The 22,450-nt window shown below is 43.7% G+C and overlaps 1 protein-coding gene across 2 annotated transcripts in view; it reads left to right on the forward strand.

Annotated features, from left to right (window-relative positions):
- Positions 1–22,450, forward strand: part of IQCK (IQ motif containing K) — a 145,129-nt gene that overhangs the window by 12,279 nt on the left and 110,400 nt on the right. For both annotated transcript variants that reach the window (XM_012464676.3, XM_064362552.1), the window contains exons 3-4: positions 1,538–1,667; positions 3,184–3,281. In XM_012464676.3, the coding sequence (XP_012320099.2) occupies positions 1,538–1,667; positions 3,184–3,281 (228 nt within the window). The remainder of the gene's footprint in view (positions 1–1,537; positions 1,668–3,183; positions 3,282–22,450) is intronic.

The following is a 22,450-nucleotide window of genomic DNA, read 5'->3' on the forward strand; positions in this document are numbered from 1 at the left end:
TCAGTCCACCAACATACACATCAGTCTCTTCCAGAAAACCCTTGCTGTCACACCCAGAAATAATGCTCTGCTAGTTACCTAGGTATCCCTTACTCCAGTCAAGCTGACACTGAAAATTAACCATCACAATATCACAGCTGGTGTGGTTTTCTTCTACTGCTGTATATGTGAGTTTGTTTTCTGGATGGGTCTCTTCCATGAATAGCAAAACACTGACTGGGTGCTCATGAAGAGTGATTGTCCACTGGCAGACTTTTCTTTAAGATGAACAGGCAGAGAGTCGGTATTTTGGGATTGGGCAGGGGGGTCTCCAAATCAATTTTTTTCTTTCTTTTTTGAGACAGGGTCTCACTCTGTCACACCAGGCTGGAGTACAGTGGTGCAATCAGGGCTCACTGCAGCCCCAACTTCCCGGTCTCAAGTGATCTTCCTGCCTCTGCCTCCAAATGCTGGGACTACAGGCGTATGCCACCACTGCCGGCCAATTATTTTTGAATTTTAGTAGAGATGAGGTCTGTGTTGCCCAGGCTGGTCTGGAACTCATGGGCTCAAGCCATCTGCCCTTCTCAACCTCCCAAAGTGCTAGAATCACAGGTGTGAGCCAACGCACCCAGCCTAATTTTTTTTTCTTTTGCCACCATCATGGTGCCCTAAGCAGTTCTAAGTGTTCTACTCCTTTTCAGGCTGTTTCATTGGTTTACGTAAGAATCCCTGGAGAGCAGGGGGAGCTGGAGATCCAATGCTGGTATGAACACAGCTTCATGATATTGAGGGAGCAGAAGCCTGAGGGGAGTGTGGACAGCAGGCCACGTTAGCCCTGCCGGATTTCCACCCAACCTCACCGTATATCATTCCATCCTTGTTCCCACCCTGTGCAATGCCTGCCAACTTGAGTCTTGCACCCCTTTCGGATCTGATAGGAAGAGCGACGTCTGTCCTCTGGGTCAGCTTCCTCCTGTGACTGTTACTTCCACTCTTGCTTTTTTTTTTTTTTTTCGAGATGGAGTTTCACTCTTGTTGCCCAGGCTGGAGTGCAGTGGCATGATCTCAGCTCACTGCAACCTCCACCACCCGAGTTCAAGCAATTCTCTTGCCTCAGCCTCCCAAGTAGCTGGGATCATAGGCACCCACCACCATGCTGGTCTACTTTTTGTATTTTTAGTAGAGATGGAGTTTCACCATGTTGGCCAGGCTGGTATTGAACTCCTGACCTCAGGTCATCCACCTGCCTCAACCTCCCACAGTGCTGGGATTACAGGCGTGAGCTTCTTGCTTTTTGAGTGAGGCTTCATCCCTGGTGTTTTGGATATGTTTACAAATCTCTCATCCACAGACGTTCCTCCTTTTCTCTGTGAGGGGTTTATGCCTTGTCATTTATAGGTGTCTCAGGAGGGAAGGGAGACAACGATTTGTGCTCAGTGTACCCCCCTGAACCTAAAGTCTGATGTAGAATTTTGTTCCTTTATAAGATTATACAAGAAAATACAATTATTTGAACTGTTCGAATGAATTGCCTCCCTCTCCTGCCTGCCTCCAGGTTGCGCCAGTAGAGGAAATGCTTTTGCACGGCTTCAGTGCAGAGCACTATTTTCCGATTTCACATTTCACCATGATCTCACGTACACCCTGTCCTCAAGACAAATTGGAAACAGTCAACCCAAAAACATGTGAGTAAGGGAGATGCCATCTTTTATAATTTGGGGCTTTTAACATTGCAGAACCAAAGGGTGGGTATGGAGGTGGACAGACAGATCTCAGGATACCACATACATAAGAAAGAATGTGTTCTTGTTTTATTTTTAAATGTCCTTTATTTCACTGATGTATCTTTAAGGTTAAAAAAGTATAAAGAAAATAAGTAACAAAAAGCATACTTTGATTTTATACTAAATAAAAAGTAGGAAAAGAGAACAGTAAACAAATGTAGCTGGCTGTGATGGCTCATGCCTGTAATATCAGCAATTTGAGAGACCAAGGCCGGAGGATTACTTGAGCCCTGGAAGACCTCATCTCTACATCTCTATAAAAAATGAAAATAAAAAATTAGGGCCAGACATGGTGGCCTGTAATCCCAGCACTTTGGGAGGCCAAGGTGGGGGGATCATTTGAGGTCAGGAATTCGAGACCAACCTGGCCAACATGGTAAAACGCTGTCTCTACTAAAAATACAGAATTTCGCCTGGGGTGGTGGTGGGAGAATCGCTTGAATCTGGGAGGTGGAGGTTGCAGTGAGCTGAGATTGTGCCACTGCAATCCAGCCTGGGCGACAGAGCAAGACTCCGTCTCAAAAGAAAAAAAAAATTAGCCAGGCGTGGTGGTGCACGTCTGTAACTCCAGCTACTCGGGAGGCTGAAGCAGGAGAATTGCTTAAACCCAGGAGGAGGCAGAGGTTGCAGTGAGCTGAGATCGCGCCACTGCATTCCAGCCTGGGCGACAGAGCAAGACTCCGTCTCAAAAAAAAAAACAAAAAAACTAAAAAAAATTAGCTGGGCGTCATGGCATGTACTTGTAGTCCCAGCTACTTGGGAGGCTAAGCTGGGAGGATTGCTGGAACTCAAGAGGTCCAGGCTGCAGTCAGCTATGATTGTGCCACTGCACTCCAGCCTTTTTTACAAAAAAAAAAAAAAAAAGTAAAAAGCAGAAGAAAACATCATGCTTCTCTGCTTGGTGTGTAGAAGCCAGAGGTGTAGACTGCAGATCTGAGTCATAGTTCCTTGGGCCCTCCCCGGTGCCAGACCGTCTCCTGCTGGTTTGTTCTGTGCCTCCTGCATGCTTTGGGCCTTGACTGACCACTGCCTTTATTACTCTGACCATAATACCTTATCCATTACACTCTCACTCCCAGTTCCTCTCTGGTTCCAATTCCCACCACATTCCCCTTGTTTCTGTCTCTCTGGCCACACTGGCCCCCTTGCTATTCCTGCTTTGGGGTCATAACAAGCTGATGGACCTGGCCTTATGTAGGATACTTCCTACATCTTGACCAGACTACAGAGGCTCAGAGGGACATTTTAAGTTACTTTAGTAATACAGCCCAGCTCTGCAGTCTGGAGAAAAATATAACATCTAAGATCATGTGACTGAATGGACAGTACCTTTTTCTGGTTCAAAAGTAAACATTTCTGCCAGATTAACTTGGGCCACTGGGGATTTGCAGCAGGAATTTTTGTTTGTTTCTTTTAGGTTCTCCCAAAGAATATTTGGAAACTTTCATCTTTCCTGTTCTGCTTCCTGGAATGGCTAGCCTGCTTCATCAAGCGAAGAAAGAAAAATGTTTTGAGGTCAGTTGTTCGGCAGGATTTATTTTAGGATTCTAAATAATTCATTATTATCAGATGATCGCTCATTATCTTGGTACCATCAAGTTGTTCTCCAGATGACCCCTTCGGGAGGGAAAGCCTGTGTTTGGGGTCACTTAGCCAGTTCCAGCCACACCATCTAGTTGCGCACATACATGCGCTGCCATCTGTCTGGCCACTTGGACTCCGGAGAGGTTTTCCGCCTTGCTTGGCCTCCTGCCTGCCCTTCTCCTGTGCAGTTTGGCATCCACCAGGTTTCTTGGGTCTTCGACTTCTGTTTATTACGTGCACTGATTAGAGCTCTCCTTGGCCGGGCACAATGCCTCACACCTATAATCCCAGCACTTTGGGAAGCTGAGGTGAGAAGATCGCTTGATGACAGGATCAAGACCACTGGGCAACATATTGAGACCCCCATCTCTAAAAAACATTTTTTTAGAGAATGGAGTCTCGCTCTGTCGCCCAGCCTGGAGTATAGTGGCATGATCTCAGCTCACTGCAATCTCCCCATCCTGGGTTCAAGTGATTCTCCTGCCTCGGCTTCTGGAGTAGCTGGGACTACAGGCATATGCCACCACACCCAACTAATTTTTGTATTTTTAGTAGAGATGCGGTTTCCATGTTAACCAGGCTGGTCTCAAACTCCTGACCTTGTGATCCACCTGCCTCAGCCTCCCAAAGTGCCGGGATTATAGGCATGAGGCACTTCGCCCAGCCTCTAAGAAATTTTTTTTTTTTAATTAGCTAGGTGTGGTGGCACATACCTGTAGTCCCAGCTATTCAAGAGGCTGAGGCAGGAAGATCCTTGAGGCCAGAGGTTTGAGGTTGCAGTGATCCATGATCATGTCACTGCAAGGAACGTACTCCACTGCACTCCAGCGTGGGCAACAGCAAGACCCCCAACTCAAAATAAACATCCCACAAAACTGTCCTTCCTTCTACTGGCTCTGAATTGACTGTTCCCCCTGGCCTCTCTCTATTCCATGCCAACTGTCATGAATGTAAATTGCTTGCAGAGAGGCTTGTAACACAGTAAGTGCTCAGTAAATAACAGTTAACATTGCACTGCAGAGAATCATCTGTACAAACCGAGTTCCGATCCTGGCCTACCCCCACATAGATACCCTTAGAAGGTCCCTCTTTTCCATAGTTCACGTGATACTTTGGGTGTATGTGCTTCCTGCACAGTTTTGAATTCTAGAATTTTGGATGATCCAGATGAATAGAGTAAAATTACAACATTTGATATTGACCAAGCACTCGCTCTGTGCCGAGCACTTTCCCGAGTGCTTTATCTTCCATTATTGCAGTTGCTCTCCCCAGCCATGTGAGCTTCCTTCTATTATTATTATCTGCACTCTGCAGAGGAGGAAATGGAGGGACACAGAGGCCTGAAATGTGATCAAGGGTGAATGGCAGAGTTAGGACTCAAATCTAGATTAAATGATTCAAAATGATACTACAGGCTGGGTACAGTGGCTCATGCCCATAATTCCAGCACTTTGGGAGTCCAAGGCAGAAGGATTGTCTGAGCCTAGGAGTTCAAGACCAGCCTGGGCTACAAAGTGAGACCCAGTATCTACAGAAAAAAAAAAATTAGCCAGGCCTAGCGGTGCATACCAGCTGGTGTAGTCCCAGCTGCTCAGGAGGTAGAAGGATCAACTGAGTCCTGGAGGTTGAGGCTGCAGTGTGCCATGATCATGCCACCCACCCCAGCCTGGAAACAGAACAAGAAAAAAAAAATGATACTAAAAAAAATTGGCAGTAATTACGGTGTAAGCCTCAGTGACTTTGACACATCCTAGGGTCTATAAAATTATTCATAGTTAATGATATCACCCAAGTAGTTGCCCTTCAGCACGGGGTCCCCATCTGAGAAGAGCTGCATACTGCTGTGCTGGTACTTCTATATACCGAGGAGTTAAAGTTTCCACATATTCTAGCAAATACTCAGTTTTTCCTCATTAGTGCCTTGACGGTATCCTGCCCCCTTTGCCTCTTAATCACTCCATATTCTACCTCCCCCTAATTGCCTGCCACTTAATCCACTTAGCATAACATTCCTTTGACAGGCCTCACCATGACAGTTGTGTCTTTACTTGAGACAGAAATGGATGATGAGACATTGATCAGAATTTGGGTAGCATACCTAGGAAGGAAGAATTTGGGATCTCCCTCTGGGCTGTGGTTCACCATTGGACAACAGTAGATCCACGTAATGAAGTCACTAGCCCTCAGCCCAGCTTTCAAGGCTCTGCCTAGTTCATTTGTTCCTTGGTTCTTTCCTTCCTTCCTTTCTCCCTCCCTCCCTCCTCCCCAGTGCCCCCCTTCCCGATGGTACCCTCCACCCAAGCAGAACCACTCAGAGTTCCCTGCACTAGCCCCCACCTAACGGCCTCTGTGCATCTGCTCCTGCTTTTTTCGGAAAAAAAATCCCCAAGCTCCTCTTCTCTGCATATTTAAGTTCTACTTGCTTTTCCAAACTCAGCTCCATAACTTTCCTCTCAAGCTTCCACTTCCCTGCTGGGCTCAAACTAGAAGTAATTGATCCCAGCTCTCAGATTTCAGAGGATTTCATCTGTTCCTCATTTTATGGCAAATTAAGACATCCTTAATTAAGACATTCTTAGCCCACATATACTTAATTTATGCATGTCTGTCTCCCTCCACCACCCCATCTTTTAAGTTCCTTGAGGACAGATTCTCTGATTTATTTTTATATCTCTAGTCAATGCTACCCAATGCCTAGCACATGGTGAACACAGAGTTGGCCTTTGATAAATGGTAAATAAGTGAGTGGTTGATTACACATCAGGGTGTGTCACTGTTACTATGTCCTTGACCAAAACCCAGCTTCCTTCTATCTGGGAAGGCTGTTCTATTGGACTCGTCCCGGGAGAAATTCCCTGGAGGGGTGAGGGAAGAAGATGTGCATCTATTTCATGAGTTTGGTTGATGGAGGAGAGCAGTGGGGGCCAAATAGCACAGCCTGACCCCTCCCACATCATATTAATTATGCAAGTAATTAGCAAATTGGGTCTTGATTTATAGCATAGCAGTTAAGAACAACACTTGAGTCAAAGTTACCCGATTTTGAACCTCCATCCCGACTGGCTGCACAGCCTAGGGCAAGTCATTTCATCTTTCTGAGCCATTATCAGTTCCTTACATGTAAAATGAGAATGATCATAGCAACTGCTCACGGGATTATTATGCTGATGAAATGAGGTAGCTCATGTAAAGTGCTTAGGCCAGTCCCTGGAACCTGGGAAGAACTCAATACATGTTAGCTTATTTATCTTAGTGATACAGTGGTATAGGTACTTCCCAGATATGGTGGGCTACACCTGCTGCCTGAGTGGCTTCACTCTTGTTCCTCGGCCATCTGGAGTCCTGATTCAGGACCTGGTTCCAGTTCCCAGAAAAACCACCCAACTCCACAGTGATCTCACAAGGAAGGTTTGTTTTCTGGGTCCTCTCATGGGAAGGAGGGAAAGGGGATTTTGTTGGCACTTATCAAGCAATACTTCATTAATCCACTCTGGAGGCATTTCGGACCCTCCAGGAACCCCCTCCCCATGCTCGCTCTTCAGACCCCTTCTGGATCCTGAACAACTGAGCTCTGGCTCTCGGCCTGCATGGCCTGCTCAGCAAGGCCATGTTCCCTCCTCTCTTAAATGCAATTCAGCCATCATGTAGCCCTTGCGGGTAGAACTGCAGGTGGGGGCTTCACATCTCTCGCCCCAACAAAGATTCAGTTGTAGGGTTTTCCTCATATTGCTTTGTCAGAAATCCTAGTTTTGACACAGAGGCCTGGTAAATTCAAATCTGGGGACTTCAGTCCCCCCTCTTTCTCCTGACGTGCTACTATAGACGTGGTTGCCATATTTGAACCTTGGAAGACCATAATGATCAGATCCCTTATTTTCACTAATGAGAGGGCACTATGCCGATGAAGACTGTAAACAGAAAAAGCTGGTAAAGTAAATGTCAGTGATTCGGGTACTGATGATTAAATCCAGATAACTGCTCTCCTGACACCTGTGGTTTGACTACTGCTATGATAATCATCAAAAATTGTATCAAAAGTCAGAGAGGGCCTGGTGTGGTGGCTCATGCCTGTAATTTCAGCACTTTGGGAGGCTGAGGCGGGTGGATCACTGGAGCTTAGGAGTTCGAGACCACCCTGGGTAACATGGCAAAACCCATTCTCTACAAATATTAGCTGGGCATGGTGGCAAAAAGAGGAGCTCTCTCACTGATCAGTTGCTCACTGTGGGTCAGCACTGGTCAAATGCTTCCTATGCCCATCACCTTGTTTCACTCTTACAATAACCTTCTGAACCAGATTATCTTTTCCATCACGTCCCTTTTATGGACGATGGCCCTGGAACGCAGCGAAGTTGAGCATTACTCAAGGTCACCTAGTAAGCAACAAACAGCACACATCTCCAACCAAGGCCCAGGTGATCCTGAAGCCTGGGTTTCCATCCCTCCCAGTAAATGGGAGTTGGAGGCTGTCCTCAAAATAGCTCCCAGAGATACTGATTTTTTTTCATTCATAGCTATTTTCTGAAGAACAGACTGCTCACTTGCCTTCGGTTATCAAATGTAAACTGCTTCTAATTCTTATCTGTTTTTCATTTGTTCACTTGGCTTTGCCTGACAATTTAGTTCTTGTCCACTACTCATAACTGACCTTCCCCCGTCATCTGTGTTTTGACTGCTGCTATGATAATCATCAGAAATTGTATCAAATCGTGGTGTGATACAGTTGGTAGGTATCCTGTGGTTAAACAGGTGCAAGGTATGGCTGAGTGGAATGGGAGTGAGGGTGGGTTGAAGAGTGGTCCCAGAGCAGACCCTCAGCCTGGCCATGCCGTTGTCAGATGGCTTTGTCTCTCTGCCTTCGGTTCTGCCGCTAAATGAGGAAAAATACCTCATGAGTCACATGTCAGCAATTGTATCACTTTTTTCTCTCTTGCTGTTGACCAAAGTATATTCAGTGCACTTTGCCTCATTGGATTGAACAAAGGATGGAATATAATGATCAAACAATGAAATGAGCACAGTGGAATAATCTTTGTTTTCATACATGTAAAGAATGTCGGCTGGGCGAGGTGGCTCATGCCTGTAGTCCAGCACTTTGGGAGGCCGAGGTGGGCGGATCACGAGGTCAGGAGATACAAGACCATCTTGGTCAACATGGTGAAACCCCATCTCTACTAAAAATACAAAAAATAGCTGGGCCTGCTGGCACGCGCCTGTAATCCCAGCTACTCAGGAGGCTGAGGCAGGAAAATCGCTGCAACCTGGGAAGCAGAAGTTGCAGTGAGCCGAGATTGCACCACCGTACTCCAGCCTGGGAGACAGAGGGAGACCCTGTCTCAAAAAAAAGAAAAAGAGGCCGGGCATGGTGGCTCATGCCTGTAATCCCAGCACTTTGGGAGGCCAAGGCGGGTGGATCACGAGGTCAAGAGATCAAGACCATCCTGGTCAACATGGCGAAACCCCGTCTCTACTAAAAATACAAAAAATTAGCTGGGCACGGTGGTGTGTGCCTGTAATCCCAGCTACTCAGGAGGCTGAGGCAGGAGAATTGCCTGAACCCAGGAGGCGGAGGTTGTGGTGAGCCGAGATCGCGCCATTGCACTCCAGCCTGGGTAACAAGAGTGAAACTCCGTCTCAAAAAAAAAGAAAAGAAAAGAAAAAGAAAAAGAATATCTACAAGCAGGTTGAGTCGCCCATGTTTAGTTCTGTTCAACAAACATTCATTAAGCACTGCTGTGTGTTGAACATGGGGCCAGACCCCTGGGCACACAAGAGGGGACAAGACATGGTCCTGTCCTAGAAGAGCCATAATGATGAACTAAAGTTGTTTTTATTTTTCTTCCCCTTGTGTCTGTTTTTTTTTTTTTCACTCCTCTGCAGTAAGAATGAATAAGGAGAAATAGCTACAGTGGATCTATAGCTGGGAATTCATTTCTAGACCTTGGTTCATGTATATTCCATTGTGCAACCTTTATGCTAATTTACTTGGCCATTATTCTTCTAATTTATACCCTTTCAGAGGGCACAAAAATCAGCTGAAAGGGCCGTAATTAAGATTTTACATGAAGGTTGCGTATCTAATATTTGCCCATAAATAATTTTGTAACAAGGGGGCTAGCAACAGTTTCCAGCCTCTAAGCAGTGATAAAATGCTTTTAAAGAACCAGAGAAATGTCTAATTATATTAGAAATTAATGAGGCATCCTTGTGCCAACTCTTATTTCATCATTGACATCCTACAGATGAGCTGCTCCTGAGACTAAATGAAAACAGTCTAAATATCAGATGCTCTGGGGTGCTTGAGCAGAGCATTAAAGTTTAAATTTTATAATGAATGATCAAGGAATGTAGAAAATGTGGGTTCTTAAAACTGTTCATGTGTGACCAGGCATGGTGATTCACGCCTGTAATTCTAGCACTTCAGGAGGCCGAGGTGGGAGGATTGCTTGAGCCCAGGAGTTTGAGACCAGCCTGGGAAACATAGTGAAACCCTGTCTCTACTAAAAATACCAAAATTAGTCAGGCATGGTGGCAGACACCTGTAATCCCAGCTACTTGGGAGGCTGAGGCAGGAGAATTGCTTGAACCTGGGAAGTGGAGGTTGCAGTGATCTCACCACTGCAGTCCAGCTTGGATGACAGAGTGAGACTGCCTCTCAAAAACAACAACAAACCTGTTCACTTGTAAGAGTGCAGAAGCTTGAAAGGCAGACACAGTGGAATTCAAAATCCTGCTGGACCGCTTCCTAGCAGCATAGCCCTAAGCAATCCGTGAGCCTCAGTTTCCTCAACTATTAAAAGGACAGCAGACCTGCTCCTGCCATTGGGAAGAAGAGGGGAAGTAATGAATGATGCTTCCAGACCCCAAGGAACGTTAGCTTCCTCCTCCTCTGCTTTTCACGCCTTGCCAGGAAACTCAGTATTTTGAATGCTACAAATATGCAAGGTGGGTGAATTACTATTAACTTTCTTCATTTCCTGACTTAGAATTTTTTAATTAAATCCGATTCCTTCTGTGTTCCCCCCTGGTTATGTAGTCTTTTGTGGGTTATTTTTGAAGGCTTAAAAATCACATTATTGCCATTTCAACATATTGTGAGACCCAAGTGGAACTCCCGTTATCCAGATCTACACAACAGATTTGCATTTTCTTGATTCAGCTGTTCCTCACATCCTGTTATTGGGAATAGATGCTTAAACTGAATGATGACTGGCCTCCAACCAAAATTACATAACTGGAGCATTCTTATCTGTCACCCACAACTGAACTTGCATCCAAACGGCTCTTACATAGCAGCGTGATTTGTTGTTTATTAGAGCCATTCAAATTGTATCCTGAAATAGCATTTATATTGAGTTGCTCAAAAATACTTGCTGATTTTTGTTTTGCCTTTAAACTGCTGATGTCTAGTTATTTATACTTGACTTCACTATTTTTCTGATTTTTTTTTTTCCTATGACGCAGCCCTCACAGTGCCTGGAACATAGTAGGAACTCAATGAGTCTTTATTGGATGAATGAATGAATGAATATGGATTCTCAAAAGTCAGGGCTGGCCAGGCACGGTGGCTCATGCCTGTAATCCCAGCACTTTGGGAGACCGAGAAAGGTGGATCACTGGTCAGGAGTTTGAGACCACCCTGGCCAACATAACAAAACCCCATCTCTACTAAGAATACAAAAAAATTAGCTGGGCGTGGTGGCATGGGCCTGTAATTCCAGCCACTCGGGAGGCTGAGGCAGGAATATCGCTTGAACCGGGGTTGCAAAGATGTTTCTCTAATCCTTAATTTTTGGTGGAGATGACAATTGAAAAAATAAACCTTAAGCACATGATTTCCATGAATTATTTCAGCCTGAGAATTAGATCAAGACCCTGCACATTTCATGATGTGAATTTCACAAGTGAAATAGATTTATTTAGCCCTTTCCCAAATGGTCGTTTTCAATCATGTAAAAAAAGTAATTGAGATTTTTTAAGAGGCATCTGTATGGCATTAGAGTGACAATCTACAAATACAGCCAGTGGCCTTCTAATTTTGCTGTGAAATTAGCTGGGTGCTAGCAGTATTTTATATTGTGTTAAACAAATACACTCTGCGAAAGATAAATAACAGAAAATGATTGCTTTATACAAATAGCTGGTGGAAGTACCCCTGTGGCCAACAACAGATATTGTACAGACATTTCCTGTGTATATAGTGTTTTATGCAGTATGTATACAACAAGCCGAAGGAAACAGAATGCAGATAATAGTATCTAAATTCGTTAGCTAATAAGTGAAGAATCACGTGGAAGATGGGAAAAGATGAAAGTTTGGACCCTTTGCTCACCTATATTTAATATTCCAACATTTTGGCTACATTAAAAAATTTCAAAAGAAGCATGAGTTACCTTTGTAATCAGGAAAAATATAAGTTATAGATAAGTAACATTGTCAAGTCCTTATATTTGACCCTCATCTAGGTTATTTTCTCTTTCTTTTGTTTTCACTGACACAGTCAGTGAATCACCTCACCTGCATCTTTTTACCATTATTATTTTTTTTTTTTTGAGACGGAGTCTCACTCTGTCGCCCCCAGATTGGAGTGCAGTGGCGTGATCTCGGCTCACTGCAACCTGCACCTGCCAGGTTCAAGCAATTCTCTTGCCTCAGCCTCCAGAGTATCTGGGACTACAGGCCCACACCACCACGCTCAGCTAATATTTTTTATTTTTTTAGTAGAGAGGAGGGTTCACCATGTTGCCCAGCCTGGTCGCAATCTCCTGAACTCAGACCATCTGCCTACCTCAGCCTCCCAAAATGCTGTGATTACAGGTGTTAGCCACCGCGCCCAGCCCCATTCTTTCTTTGCTGTGGCACTCTGGCATCTAAATGCTCACTATGTCTAGTGTAACTCAAGTTTACTAATGACCCAGTACTGCCAAATTCTGTGACCTCTTCCAGGGACAAAAAACAGGCCAGTATGTTTGGGGCAGAGTGAGCAAAAGAGATGGGAGGTGAGTTTGACAAGGTCAGCCCCGCAGCAGCCATACCATCACATGGGCCAGTAAAGAAAGTGGGTTTTATTTTAAAAGCAGTTAGAAATAATTAGAGCCATGACCCTATTGAGCCCAGTGCTCCCTTGCCATAGCATTGTATAGTGTGCTTCTTGCTATCCTGAAATGAAATGCTTAATTGATATAATATAACCTATTCATCAGTTACCTTATTACTCTGTTGTACAGGAAACTACCTGAAAACTTTGTGGCTTAAAATAACAACGATTTATTATTTCTCATGACGCTGGGCTGATTGGGCCATTCTGCTGCTCTGTCCTGGGCTCACTCATGTGACTGCGTTCAGCTGGTGACTGGGCTGGGCTGGAAGGTCCAATTCAATCTCAAGTGTCTGGGGCCCTGGTGCTGCCTGCCACCTGGGGCACTTTGGTTCTCCTCCGTGTGGCCTCTTATCCTCCAGTGGGCCATACCAGCTCCTTTACAGCATGGTGGTCTCTGGCAGCCTTCCGAGAGGGTAAAAGCAAAAGTGCAAAGCCAAGACCTTCTGGAACATGACTTTCACCAAGTTCCATTGGTCAAAGCAACTCAGAAGTCACAAAGAACTGATGAACACATAAAAGACAGACTCCAGTTCTTCCTAGCTGGTGGAAGTAGCAAAGTCACATTGCAAAGGGGTGTGGACCCAGTAGGCATGATTAATTAGGATGATTATTCTAATAATCTATCACATCTGGAGAGATCCAAGATGGCTGATGATTAGCAGCTCAGGCACGTACCTCCCAGTGAAAGCGCAAAGAACGAGAGGACGCCACACTTTCAGACGAATATCAGTTGCTCACGGACCAGGAGATTCCCAGTGGAGGAGCTCCACGGGTCGCCAGGGCAACTCTTGTGGCCGGCGTGGCGGTTTTGCTGGTGCCTTAGCACGCCAGTTCTTGGTGCAGAGTCCGGAGATTCCCGGGCAGAAAAGCACCATCAATCTTAACACCACTGTTTTGGCCGGCTCAGTGGATTGCTCAGATTTCGGCGCAGGGAATCAACAAGTTGGACGTCAGAGACCCAGTTAGAAAGTCGGTAATTATAAAGACGACAGACAGACAAATATATAATGAAGGGAAGAAACCAGCGTAAAAAGGTAGAGAATACTCAAAATCAGAATGCCTCTCCCTCTACAGGGGATTGCAATTCCTCATCAGTAACGGAACAAGGCTTAATAGATTACGAGTGTGTTCCAATAACAGAAGCAGGTTTCAAAACGTGGGTGATAAGAAACTTCTGTGAATTAAAAGAACTTGTTCTAACCCAATGCAAAGAAACTAAGAACCTTGAAAAAAGGTTTGACGAAATGTTAACGAGAATGGACAATTTAGAGAAGAATATAAGTGAATTGATGGAGCTGAAAAACACAACACGAGAACTTCGCGAAGCATGCACAAGTTTAAACAGTCGAATTGATCAAGCAGAAGGAAGGATATCAGAAGTCGAGGACCAGCTCAGTGAAATGAAACGAGAAGACAAGAATGAATAAAAAAGGATGAAAAGGAATGAGCAAAGTCTCCAGGAAATATGGGACTATGTGAAAAGACCTAATTTACGTCTGATAGGTGTACCTGAATGTGATGAAGAGAATGAATCCAAGTTGGAAAATACTCTTCAGGATATCATTCAGGAAAATTTTCCCAACCTGGCAAGGCAGGGTAATATTCAACTCCAGGTAATACAGAGAACACCACAAAGATATTCTTCAAGAAGACCAACCCCAAGGCACATAATCGCCAGATTTATTAGGGTTGAAATGAAGGAGAAAATACTAAGGGCAGCCAGAGAGAAAGGTCAGGTTACCCATAAAGGGAAACCTATCAGACTTACAGCAGATCTCTCAGCAGAAACCCTACAAGCCAGAAAAGAGTGGGGACCAATATTTAACATCCTTAAAGAAAAGAACTTTCAACCCAGAATTTCCTATCCAGCCAAACTAAGCTTTATGAGCGAAGGAAAAATTAAATCTTTTGCGAACAAACAAGTACTTAGAGAGTTCACCACCACCAGGCCTGCTTTACAAGAGCTTCTGAAAGAAGCATTATACATATAAAGGAACAACCAAAATCAGCCTTCCCAAAAATATATCAAAAAGCAAAGAACTTTAACACAATAAAAAAATTACATCAACTAATGGGCAAAACAGCCAGCTAGCATCAAACGCCGGTATTAAACTTATATATATTTTAATTGGATAAAAAGCCAAAACCCATCAGTATGCTGCATCCGGGCCCATCTTACATGCAACAATACACAAAGACTCAGAGAGAAGGAGGAAGATTTACCAATCAAACAGAGAGTAAAAATAAACTAATAAACAAAAAGCAGGAGATGTAATTCTCGCCTCTGATAAAGTAGACTTTAAAGCAACAAAGATCAAAAGAGGCGAGGAATGACATTACATAATGGCAAAAGGATCAATGCAACAAGAAGAGTTAACGATTCTATAGATCAACAAGATAGAAAATTAACAAGGATATTCAGAACTTGAACTCAGACCTGGAACAAGTAAACTTAATAAACATTTATAGAACTCTCCACTTCAAATACACAAAACATACATTACCACCTCACACCTATTCCAAAGGTGGCTATATAATTGGAAGTAAATCACTCCTCAGTAATCGCATAGCATTTCATAGGTTTAAACTAAATATTGGTTGGCTGTTTGTTATCTTCTTCCCTTATTCCTTCCTGACTACATCATCAAGTATAATTATCAGTATAAAAGAGGTTTTCAATACCCATTACTAAATTGTATTCTAGCCTGGGCAAGAAAGCAATACTCCCATTCTCTCTCCCTCTTTCTTTTCCTTCTCCCTCCTCCCCATTCTCTCTCTCTCTTTCTCTTCCTTTTTCCTCCTTCCTATTCTCTCTCTCTCTTTCTCTTTAAAAAAAAAAAAAAAAAATCTATCACATCTTCTGTATAACAATTTCAAAGATATATAATGGTACATTATATTACAGTGGAGTATAATACAAAGGAGAAATAGGGAGTGGGCATGGTAGCTGACTTCTGTAATCCCAGCACTTTGGGAGACTGAGGTGGGCAGATCACTTGAGGCCAGGAGTTTGAGACCAGCCTGGCCAACATGACAAAACTTCATCTCTACTGAAAATACAAAAATTAGCTGGGCATGGTGGTGCATACCTGTAATCCCAGCTACTCAAGAGGCTGAGACACAAGAATCACTTGAATAGTGAGGCAGAAGTTGCAGCGAGCCACGATTGTGTCAGTGCACTCCAGCCCGGGTGACAAGACTCTGTCTCAAAAAATATATATATATATATAATGAAAATAATTTATAATGTAGGTAATATGTACTTTGTTTCGTACATTGCTTGGGTAAGATATTATGAAGGTGTCACTTGCTTGCACCTATATATGGAATCATCACACATACAATAGCTACAACAGGCAGACTGAACCACACGTGCTGTGTAAGTCACTCAAAGACTGTAAGTGCTGTTGCCCTTGGTGACAGGATCTTCTGAAGTGGTGAAAAACTCCAATTCTGAATAAAACAAAGTACAGTTTTCTTTTGACATAAGTGGTAGTTGCTTTTCTGGAAAAATTAACCTGGAAAAAGCCATGCAAAAAGGCCTTGTGTTTACGTACTACATAGAGTTAGGTTCTAGGCTCAGAAAATTATAAACAAGTTTTTTTTTTTTTTTTTGCATTTGTGATGAGAATCACCTTATTTATTTTACTTCAACTTTTAAGTTGAGGGGTACATGTACAGGGCGTGCAGGTTTGTTACATAGGTAAATGTGTGCCGTGGTGGTTTGCTACATAGATCATCCCATCACCATTCTTACTGATGCTCTTCCTCCCCTTACCCCCGACTCTGACAGGCCCTGGTGTGTGTTGTTCCCCCCACCCCGGGTTCATGTGTTCTCATCATTCAGCGCCCACTTATATCTGAGAACATGCAGTGTTTGGTTTTCTGTTCCTGCATCAGTTTGTTGAGGATAATGGCTTCCAGTGCCATCCGTGTGCCTGCAAAGGACCTGATCTTATTCCTTTTTATGGCTGCATAGTATTCCATGGTATATATGTACCACATTTTCTTCATCCAGTCTATCATTAATGAGCATTTAGGTTGATTCCATGTCTTTGCTATTATGAATAGTGCTGCAATGAACATACATGTGAATGCATCTTTATAATAGAATGATTTACAAGCCCCCACACTCCAGATTTTATCATGAACTGTCCCAATTAACTACTGACAATCAACTTTAAAAAATGAAATGCAGCCAGGAGCAGTGTCTCACGCTTGTAACCCCAGCACTTTGGGAGGCCAAGGTGGGTGGATCACTTGAGGTCAAGAGTTCAAGACCAGCCTGACCAATATGATGAAACCCATCTCTACTAAAAATATAAAATTAGCCAAGCATGGTGGTACACGCCTGTAATCCCAGCTACCTGGGAGGCTGAGGTAGGAGAATCGCTTGAACCCGGGAGGCAGAGGTTGCAGAGAGCCGAGATCATGCCATTGCACTCCAGCCTGGGCAACAAGAGTAAAACTCCACCTCAAAAAAAAAAAAAAAAAAAAAAAAAAAGCCTAGCTGGCACGTGGCTCATGCCTGTAATCATAGCACTTTGGGAGGTCAAGGTGGGCTGATTGCCTGAGGTTGAGAGTTCAAAACCAGCCTGGCCAGCATGATGAAACCCCATCTCTACTAAAAATATAAAATTAACTGGGCATGGTGGCAGGCGCCTGTAATCCCAGCTACTCGAGAGACTGAGGCAGGAGAATCACTTGAACCCGAAGCTGGAGGTCGCAGTGAGCCAAGGCTGTACCACTGCACTCTAGCCTGGGCGACAGAGCAAGACTCCATCTCAAAAAAAAAAAAAAAAACCCAAAACAGGAAAGAAATGCAATGTGTGAAACAGAATACATTTTTGAACTAATTTTACTAGCTGATAACCTCTGATTTGGGTAACCTCTGTGAGTTTTTGGTCTGCAATTCATAGCTATTTGCTATCTGTCCACCCTGCCATGGATCCACAAATCAACCATACCATACCCTTAGGAACACACTTGGAAACATAACTACTGCCATTTGTAAGATGCCTTCTTTTCTTTTTCTCTAGCATTATTGACGTATAACTGACAAAAATTGCATGTAATTATGGCTGGGTGCAGGGGCTCATGCCTATAATCCCAATACTTTGGGGGACTGAGGTGGATCACTTGGGGCCAGGAGTTTGGGACTAGTGTCAGCAACATAACAAGACCTCAACTCTATAAAAATAAAATAAATTGAGGCAGGAAGATTGCTTGAGCCCAGGAATTCAAGGCTGCAGTGAACTGTGATCACGCCACTGCGCTCCAACCCAGGTGACAGAGCAAGAGTATATAATAAAGGGTTGCACAATGACTATTTAATATACCTGTACCTTGTGAAATGACTACCACGATCAAGCTAATTAACACATCCATCACCTCACAGAGTGTCTTAGTTCACCTGGGCTGCTCTAACAAAATACCATAAACTAGATAGTTTATAAACAACAGAAATGTATTTCTCACAGTTTGGGAGGTTGAGAAGTCCAAGTCTCAGCTCAGCTCTAGGAAATGGCCTTTTAACCCAAATCATGGAGGCCAGAGTCCACCTCTCCACACACCCAGGGTGCCTGACTGTAAGCTTTGTGTGCGGTGTCCTGCTGGCTCTGAGGCTTTCTCTCTGCTACCCCCGCCAGCCTGTGTTCTCTCACCTGGATCCAGGTGCTGATCTTGCTTCACCTGGCCTTTGGGGTTGGAATTTGTTCTTGAGAACTCAATCTTTTGACTCCAGTTCCTTTAAAGGACTCTGGGTTTTGGTTTTTTGGTTTTCTTTTTTTTTTGGTAGGGAGAAGAATAATTATTACATGAATGATACTTGCTCATGGTAGAAAAATTAGAAACTACCAATAAACAAAAACAAGAACCCTTATCAGTCAAAATCCCAGCCCTGTTAATATGTTTAAAATCATTCTGTTTTAAAAAATTTACGGCTGGGCGCAGTGGCTCACACCTGTAATTCCAGCACTTTGGGAGGCTGAGGCGGGTGGATTACCTGAGGTCAGGAGTTTGAGACCAGCCTGACCAATATGGTGAAACCCCATCTCTACTAAAAATACACAAAAATTAGCTAGGCATGGTGGTGCATGCCTGTAGTCCCAGCTCTACAGGAGGCTGAGGTGGGAGGACTGCTTGTGCTCTAGATGTGGAGGTTGCAGTGAGCCAAAATCACACCACTGCACTCCAGCCTGTGTGACATGATGAGACCTTGTCTCAAAAAAAAAAAATTTTTTTTTAACATGGACACACACCTACATATTTACTATCTGCCCAGCTAGTTAAATAAAAAAAATGTTTTGTAGAGACGGGAGTCTCGCTTTGTTGCCCAGGCTGGTCTTGAACTCCCAGCTTCAAGCAATCCTCCTGCCTTGGCCTTTCAAAGTGCTGGGATTACAGGCATGAGCCATCACACCTGGCCTTTAGTACGATGTTTTTGAGGTTCCATGTTGTAGTAGGTATCAGTACTTATTTTTGTTACCAAACATTATTTCATTGTGTGGAGCTACCATATTGTGTTTAGGGGTTGTTTCTACTTTTTGGCTATTATCAATCACGCTGCTGTGAACTTTTGCATACAGGTCTTTGTGTGGACGAATGTTTTCATTTCTCTGGGATAGATCCCTAGGAGTAGAGTAAACTGAGTTTTTATCTGACCTTATTACAGTTGGTAGAATATCATGATATTTACATGGGTTCAGACAGCAATTGCCAATTTCACATTCTGGGATTTAGCACTTATATATGAAATATGGTTTAGTGGGGGGCCATTTCGTGATGATCTACCATTACCAAATAGTTACCATCTAAGTTAGTGCTGGAAGACTAATCCTGCCCACCAATGGTGATCATTTTTTAATTGACAATCATTTGTAGAATACTTCTTATAAGCCAGGCATCGTTTCACATTGTGATCTCATCTTTTTTTTCTTTTTGAGACAGAGTCTCGCTCTGTCACCCAGGCTGGAGTGCAGTGGTGCGATTTCAGCTCACTGCAACCTCTGCCTCAGCCTCTCGAATAGCTGGGACTACAGGTACATGCTACCATGCTACTTTTTTTTTTCTTTTGTATTTTTAGTAGAGAAGGGGTTTCACCATATTGGCCGGGCTGGTCTTGAACTCCTGACCTCGTGATCCGCCAGCCTTGGAATCCCAAAGTGCTGGGATTACGGGCACAAGCCACAGAGCCCAGGCGTGATCTCATTTAATCATTGTAATAACCCTGTTAGTGGATGGTTTTATTATCTCCATTTGTGATTGAGGAAGCAGAGGCCCAGAGAAGTATCCAAGTTCATATGGTTACCAAGAGGAACAGCCAGGGTTAAGAGCCTGGCTTCAGGCTGGGCATGGTGGTTCATGCCTGTAATTTCAGCACTTTGGGAGGCTGAGGCGGTTGGACCACTTTGAGGCCAGGAGTTCGAGACCAGCCTGGCCAACATGGCAAAACCCTGTCTCTACTAAAATTACTAAGAATTACCCAGGCATGGTGGCATGTGCCTGTAATCCCAGCTACTTGGGAGGCTGAGGCACAAGAATTGCTTGAACCCAGGAGGCAGAGGTTGCAGTGAGCAGAGATCCAGCTTGGGGGACAGAGTGAGACTCTGTCTCAAAAAATAAATAAATAAATAAATAAAAAGAATCTGGCTTTACTTCTTTTAATTTTTGAGGGTACATCCTAGGTATATATATTTACTGGATGTGTGAGCTGTTTGGATACAGGCATGCAATGTGAAATATCATGAAGATTTTTCCATCCCCTAAGCATTTATCCTTTTTGTTACAAACAATCCAATTACACTCTTTTACTTATTTTAAAATGTATACTTAAGTTTGTATTGACTGTAGTCACCCTGTTGTGCTACCAAATAGCTCTTATTCTTTCTAACTTTTTTGTTGTATTGCCATTAACCATCCCCAACCTGACATTCATTCCTACTGTGTCTCATGCTGATAAGGCTGTGGGTGCTGAAAATATTTCCCATTGTGACTCTTAGAATTGCTGTCGTATCTAGCTTGTAAGCCATGCAAGAAAAATCTTATTATAACTTTATAGTCGAGTTTCTTTTCTTTTAATTTTTAATAAAAGAGCATTGATCACTTCATTTCCCAAACTTGGCTACGAGTTGCTTTTGTTTTTAAAAATCAAAGTGATCCTCAAAGGACAAAGTTTTGAAAAGAAAGTCAGCAGGCTCTGACCTGAGGGTGACCCCGTGGGTCTTTTACAAAATGAAGGGCAGTGGCTTTGTGGCAGGATTTTCCTTCTCTGGTCTGAAGCTTTCCCCTCTGGCTCTGAGGGGCATTGGTTTTATGCCAGATGGCTGCGGTAGCAGTCTTGACTAACTGCCAGATAGGGGGAACATGATCATTTGGCCATAAATTGCATTTCAATTATCATGTACTGCATCAGTTAACTTTTTGCCATATAACAAACTACTTCAAAATTTAGTGGCTTAAAATTACAAGCATTGACCAGGCATTGTGGCTCATGGCTGTAATCCCAGCACTTTGGGAGGCCAAGGCGCAAGGATCATTTAGCCCAGAGTTCAAGACCAACCTGGGTAACGTAGCAAGCCCCCTATCTCTCCAAAAATAAAATCATAACCATTGATGTAGCTCACTTTTCTGCAGGTTAGCAATTTGGGCTAGATTTAGCTGGGAGTTCCTTCTGGACTTGGGTTCATTCATGTGTCTTGGGCAGCTACTTGGTAGGCTGGATGCTGGCTGGTCTAGGATGGCCTCAGCTGGGAGAGCTGTTCCGTGAGGTCTCTCATCCTCATCAGATTAACCCTAGGTTGTTCATATGGCAGCCAGGCAGGATTGCTACAGTTCAGTTAGACACCCTCAAGGCCTCTTGAGCCTGAGGCTTGGAACTGACAAAGTGTCAATTTCACACATTAGATTGGTCAAAGCAAGTCACAAGGCCAGCCCAGATCCAAAGAGTTAGGAAATAGATTTTACTTTTTTTTTTTTTAAGTAAATTTATGGGGTATAAGTACAATTTCATTACATGTATAGATGGCATAGAAGCCAAGTCAGGGCTTTAGGGTATCTATCACCCAGATAACACACCTTGTACCTAGTAAGTAATCTGTGATCATCACCCTCCTCCCACCCCTTCACCCTTTCGACTCTTCGTTGTCGGTCATTCCTTTCTCTCCATCTGTGTATACACAGTTTTTAGCACCCACTTATGAGTAAGAACATGCAATATTTGACTTTCTGTGTCTGGCTTGTTTCACTCAAGATAATGCCCTCCAGTTCCATCCATGTTGCTGCAAACTACATGAATTCGTTCCCTTTTATAGATTCTACTCCTTGACAGGAAAAGCATAAAGTCACACTGCAGAGTGTAGATACAGGAAGGGTGCAGAATGGTGGCCCTTTTTGCAACTGACCGTATACATTGCATCAGAAATAATATGGACTGGGCCACAGATGGCAGGTTTGACTGTTGGCTCCAGCCTGGTGACTTCAGGAAAGATTAAATGAGCTAATGTGTGAAGGGGCTTGTTCTGGAGTTTAACAATTGGGGCTCAAATTCTTTTTTTTTTTTTTTTGAGATGGAGTCTTGCTCTCTGGCCCAGGCTGGAGTGTAGTGGCATGATCCCAGCTCTCTGCAACCTCCACCTCCCTGGTTCAAAGGATTCTCCTGCCTCAGCCTCCTGAGTAGCTGGGACTACAGACATGCACCACCACTCCCAGCTAATTTTTGTGTTTTTAGTAGAGACAGGGTTTCACCATGTTGGCCAGGCCAGTCTGAAACTCCTGATTTTAGGTGATCTGCCTGCCTCTGCCTCCCAAAGTGCTAGAATTACAGGCATGAGCCACCGAACCCAGCTAAATTCTTCCACTTACTAGTAAGTGACTTTGGGCAAGGTATTTAGCATCTCTGTGCCCCTATTTTCTAATTGGTAAAATATGAATAATATGGAGTACATCATAATATGTCCTTGTTGTGAGGATAAATGAGTTAAATAAAACTTAAGAGTGTCTG

This window comes from Aotus nancymaae, unplaced genomic scaffold (assembly GCF_030222135.1).
Source record: "Aotus nancymaae isolate 86718 unplaced genomic scaffold, 86718_ANA_hifiasm-v0.15.2.pri h1tg000049l, whole genome shotgun sequence".
Classification (NCBI taxonomy): Eukaryota; Metazoa; Chordata; class Mammalia; order Primates; family Aotidae; genus Aotus; species Aotus nancymaae.